The sequence below is a fragment of the Rhodamnia argentea genome, chromosome 4, assembly GCF_020921035.1.
Source record: "Rhodamnia argentea isolate NSW1041297 chromosome 4, ASM2092103v1, whole genome shotgun sequence".
NCBI lineage: Eukaryota > Viridiplantae > Streptophyta > Magnoliopsida > Myrtales > Myrtaceae > Rhodamnia > Rhodamnia argentea.
In genome coordinates this window covers 17,007,712-17,011,887 of record NC_063153.1, presented here as the reverse complement: position 1 = coordinate 17,011,887, position 4,176 = coordinate 17,007,712, and the positions used below count along the sequence as shown (strand labels likewise).

Here is a 4,176-nt window from a genome sequence, read left to right as displayed (position 1 = left end):
GATATTGTAATTAATGATTTCTTTGGGACAATTTTAACAGTCTCCACCGATTTTATCAAGATTAGAATTGCCTTCCACAAGCGAGTAAAATTCATGAATATATATCTTAATCTCTTCATCCAAGTAGTTTATGGTATTGCTTAAACGCTTCAGGACATTGAAGCTTCGGAGCAAGCTTTTACAAGAAACAGCTCACCTTGGATCACTCGATAGCTACCTATAAAAAGCCTTCGGTGATGTTTGGGGGAGCTTTTCTTCTTATACCATACTGTCGTGGCTTACGAACCAAATCAACTGAACGTTCCTTTCTATACGAATCAAATTGAAGGTATGCCTCATCAACGGTGTTGTAATGGGTGGTGGTGCCGGAATCTCCATGCACGGGAGCTTTAGAGTTGTGACGGAGAGGACCTTAAATGGTCGTCCTCGTCTATAACATATTCAATATTGAAAAAAAGACTCAATTATAATGAACGATAATTGTATATGAGCTTTGTTCCTCATAATGTGTCTGTCGAGATACCTGACAAAAGTTTTCTTGTCTCTACAGAAGATCACTCTTTTGAAGAGTAAACCCATCAAATGGGTGGGTCATGTCGGATTTGGGCCGAGTCAAAAATTGCCCAACCTAAATAAATTCATTTAACCCATTTACACCTCATTTTATTGCAATGCAAATCTAATAACTCATACCCGAGCCGACACATACCCAGCTCAACCCATACTCGACCCAATCCTTATTCCTAAAACACTTTTGATCTAATCAAATCTAGAAAAACTCATATCCAAACTTAGGTTAGAGTATAGAGTAAGCAAGCCAGAGATTGAATGAGGGTGAGGGAGTCATAGAAATGAGTTAGGTCTAAAGTTGTAAATCTATCTATGCCCCATTTACGACCTATTTATGACTCGTTTAACACATATATTATGTCTAAACATATTTATGACTCATTTATTGAATGAAACTAACACATATATTAACTCATCCTATCATTTATGAGTTAGGAAATGAGTTTATAACACATTTGGACTTGTCTATGTTGCGATCATGTGGATGCAGGTATTTGCAATGCCGGAAGCAGTACTCAGACTATTTCCGGATGTGGGTGCATCTCATTTCCTATCCAAACTTCCCGATTACTTTGGTAATCTTTTTAGCAGCTTCCTCTTTCCTTTTTTAACTTCCGGTGACATGGAAAACATTTATTGTCCTTTGTAAGAAGGGGTTTAAAGAGGGATATAATTACATTGTATCAATCTTTTCATTTGCCGTCTAATGTTTGAGCATACTATACCAAGTTTTATTTATCAATAGTAAATATATCTCATTTGTAGAGTAAAATTTACATTCATTCAGATTTTTCGAGCAGTGTTACGTCAAGCAGGTGAATATATAGGACTAACCGGAGCACGAGTGGATGGAGCAACAATGGTTACATGTGGCCTTGCAACTCATTTTGTCTTTTCAAAGGTAGATAGTTAGTAGCGATTTCAAAACTTGCGCCCTTTTCATATTCAAAGTTTTAAAGAAACTATGTGACATGGGACATGTTTTTAATAATTAAAAGAAATTTTTTATGTCTTTGGTGTATACGGATAACCCTTTGCTCTCTCAATAGGATTTTCCTCTTTTAGAACGCGCTCTTTCTTCGGTGGATTCATCAAACGCATCAGATATTTTATCCGTCATCAACAAATATGCGCAGAAATCCAATAGAAAAGAGGAAGAACTCCACAAAAGGTTACTGGTGTTCTGTTCAAGCATTTCATTCTCTTCCTGTCGAATATATAATCTCTTCATCAGAGCCAGTCAGACAAATTCCAACCCGTCTCGATCTTTGTAATAGATTGAAGAGTATAAACAGATGTTTCTCAAGACAAACTGTGGAGGGCATCTTACATTCTCTTGTAAGTATGTGTTGGTTCGAGTTTTCCTTCTTCTTTCCTAATTTTTCTTCTTGCTCCAAAACGTGGATGGCGATAGCTGCACGACTAAGATAGGTATCTGGTGCAGGAAAAGGAGTTGCTCGATAACTCGGCAGAGAAATGGATCACCGATGCGGTGAGCGACATGAAGTCTGCTAGTCCGACCAGCCTTAAGATTTTTCTGAGATCGGTAATATGCAAAACAATACGTATAATATGAAGCTTAGCTAAAAAATTATCCAGATTAACACTTAGAATTAGAGTGAAATTCTACAAATATCTTCCACTTTTCAAAATCTACTCCTTTGAAAGTAGAAGTCTTCAGCAACTTGTGTTAGAATAGAATGGGAGTTGTACCCTCTACAAGCTAGCCCCTTACCTCCGTACATGCATGTTTGTGTTAGTACATGTTACAAATTGCTTGGCACTGTCAATTATTTATGTGCAACATTACGTGGAGCACGGCATATCGCATTCAAGAGCTTAAAGAGCTCGTTGATCTTGGTAATTAGATAAGAGAAGGACGTGGTCAAACGATTGAACAATGTCTAGCTCATCGTGAGTACACCATCTTTTGCAACATCGTGCGAAGGAAGATCACTAATGACTACTACGAGGTACTAACCAGGAGTCATGATATGATGTATATAAACATCTCCCAGGAAAAAATTTATAAAGTGATGTCACAAACTATAAATATGGAGGACACATTCAAGTACCTAATTAGAGCTTTAATTTGTCGCATCACTTAACTGTACAATTTTTTTTTTTCAATGGGAGTATTCAGCAAGGGTATCGATCATTTGTCATCTATATTTTGCTCCTCGTCGATTTGGGTAAGGCATTGATGTATCCGTTTTGGTGCAGGGCTCAAGGGCAATTTTCTTCGACAAAGACAAAAAGCCCAAGGTGCAAACATAGATGCTTCAGACATCTTTGTCATTTTTTTTATTTTTCATGTCCAAACCTTTTGATTGGTACTTGGCTTCATCTATCATTAGTAGTGTATTGGCTAAACGAAGACGACCCAAATCATTAATTTCTTTTTAACTTTTACTAATAATGAAAAACCAAGTACTTAATTCAGTTAGTTCAGGAGACAATCAATAAGCCTCACAGAGATTTGAGATCCTAGAATCGTCGGGAAGGTAGTACAAGCTTGAATTCTCTAAGGTCACATGTTATAAAAACATTATTGGCCCGTTTCCTAACTAATTTAACATGTTGGGACAAACGGTTCATCTAACAAATAAAATGAGTTGATTCCCTGGGTCGAGCATGGGCCTGATTTTTGTTTGATGAACACTGTGGGAACCGCCAAAGTTAAGAGTTAGTCGGAGCAGAAACGGTGAATGTGCCATTCAAAGCATCAGAGGATGACGACGATTGGACTTGTCTACAGCTCCCTGCCCGGTCCTTCGATCCAACTCGCTTGACCACGCGAGATCGAAGCTCTGAACTAACCTATTTGCAGTTCTTACGTTGTACGGATGCAATTGGACCATCATCGATGGATCTATCTATTTATTACCTATTTGTGTATGAAACCCGCTTATTTAAATAAATAAACGAGATGAATGCGGTCTACTATTCAGTAAGTAGATTATTGTTCTCCCAAGTCCAGCATTTCTCTTTTACAAATGTATTATTACATGCTACTTAAAAGAAACAACGGAAAATTTTTCCTAAGTACCTCAACACAATTCACGCATGTTGGCTTGGTTTTGTAATGTCACAGTATCGTTTAGCTACATGGATCGGTTCAATGGGTCGTAAATCAGGCGAAATTTGAGCACACCTCAATTCGGGGTCAATTTTGTTTATTTGGTTCAAACTCGAGACATAATTCTCACCTGCATAAAAGTATTTCCGTAAACATTAAAGAGAGGTCGAATGAAATAATTGAAGGTTAATGCTGGTTAACCAAGTCTCAAAAAAAAAAAATTTAATTATCCATTAGTTTTTTCTTGGTGCTTCACCTTTGAGAAGGTAGCGACAAAGAGCTAGTAGTTAGACATGTGCGCAAAATGTCATGGGACTTATTCCTCGTAATCTCCAGTGAAAAGATTACAAGTTGACTATATTATATGGTAAAGGCTAAAGCTACCTAATCTGTGTTTAAGTATTTTGAAAATGTCAAGCAATTGGGTGTGCTTAAAAATTGCCACTTGATCACTTAAGGCTAACCCTCATTTTCCTAGGGAACGAAATAAAACATTAGTCAATGAGTAAGCTCGTCTGTCTTGATGC

At 37.3% G+C, this 4,176-nt stretch overlaps 1 protein-coding gene across 1 annotated transcript; it reads left to right on the top strand.

The window, feature by feature from the left end:
* The first annotated feature begins 1,048 nt into the window (after window positions 1-1,048).
* LOC125314833 (3-hydroxyisobutyryl-CoA hydrolase 1-like) lies at window positions 1,049-2,923 on the top strand. The gene is made up of 7 exons (XM_048278061.1): window positions 1,049-1,145; window positions 1,386-1,471; window positions 1,620-1,741; window positions 1,848-1,908; window positions 2,015-2,116; window positions 2,439-2,543; window positions 2,794-2,923. Exons 1-7 carry the CDS (start codon window positions 1,049-1,051, stop codon window positions 2,845-2,847), a joined length of 627 nt encoding a protein of 208 aa, XP_048134018.1. The 3' UTR covers window positions 2,848-2,923.
* The last annotated feature ends 1,253 nt before the right edge of the window (window positions 2,924-4,176 follow it).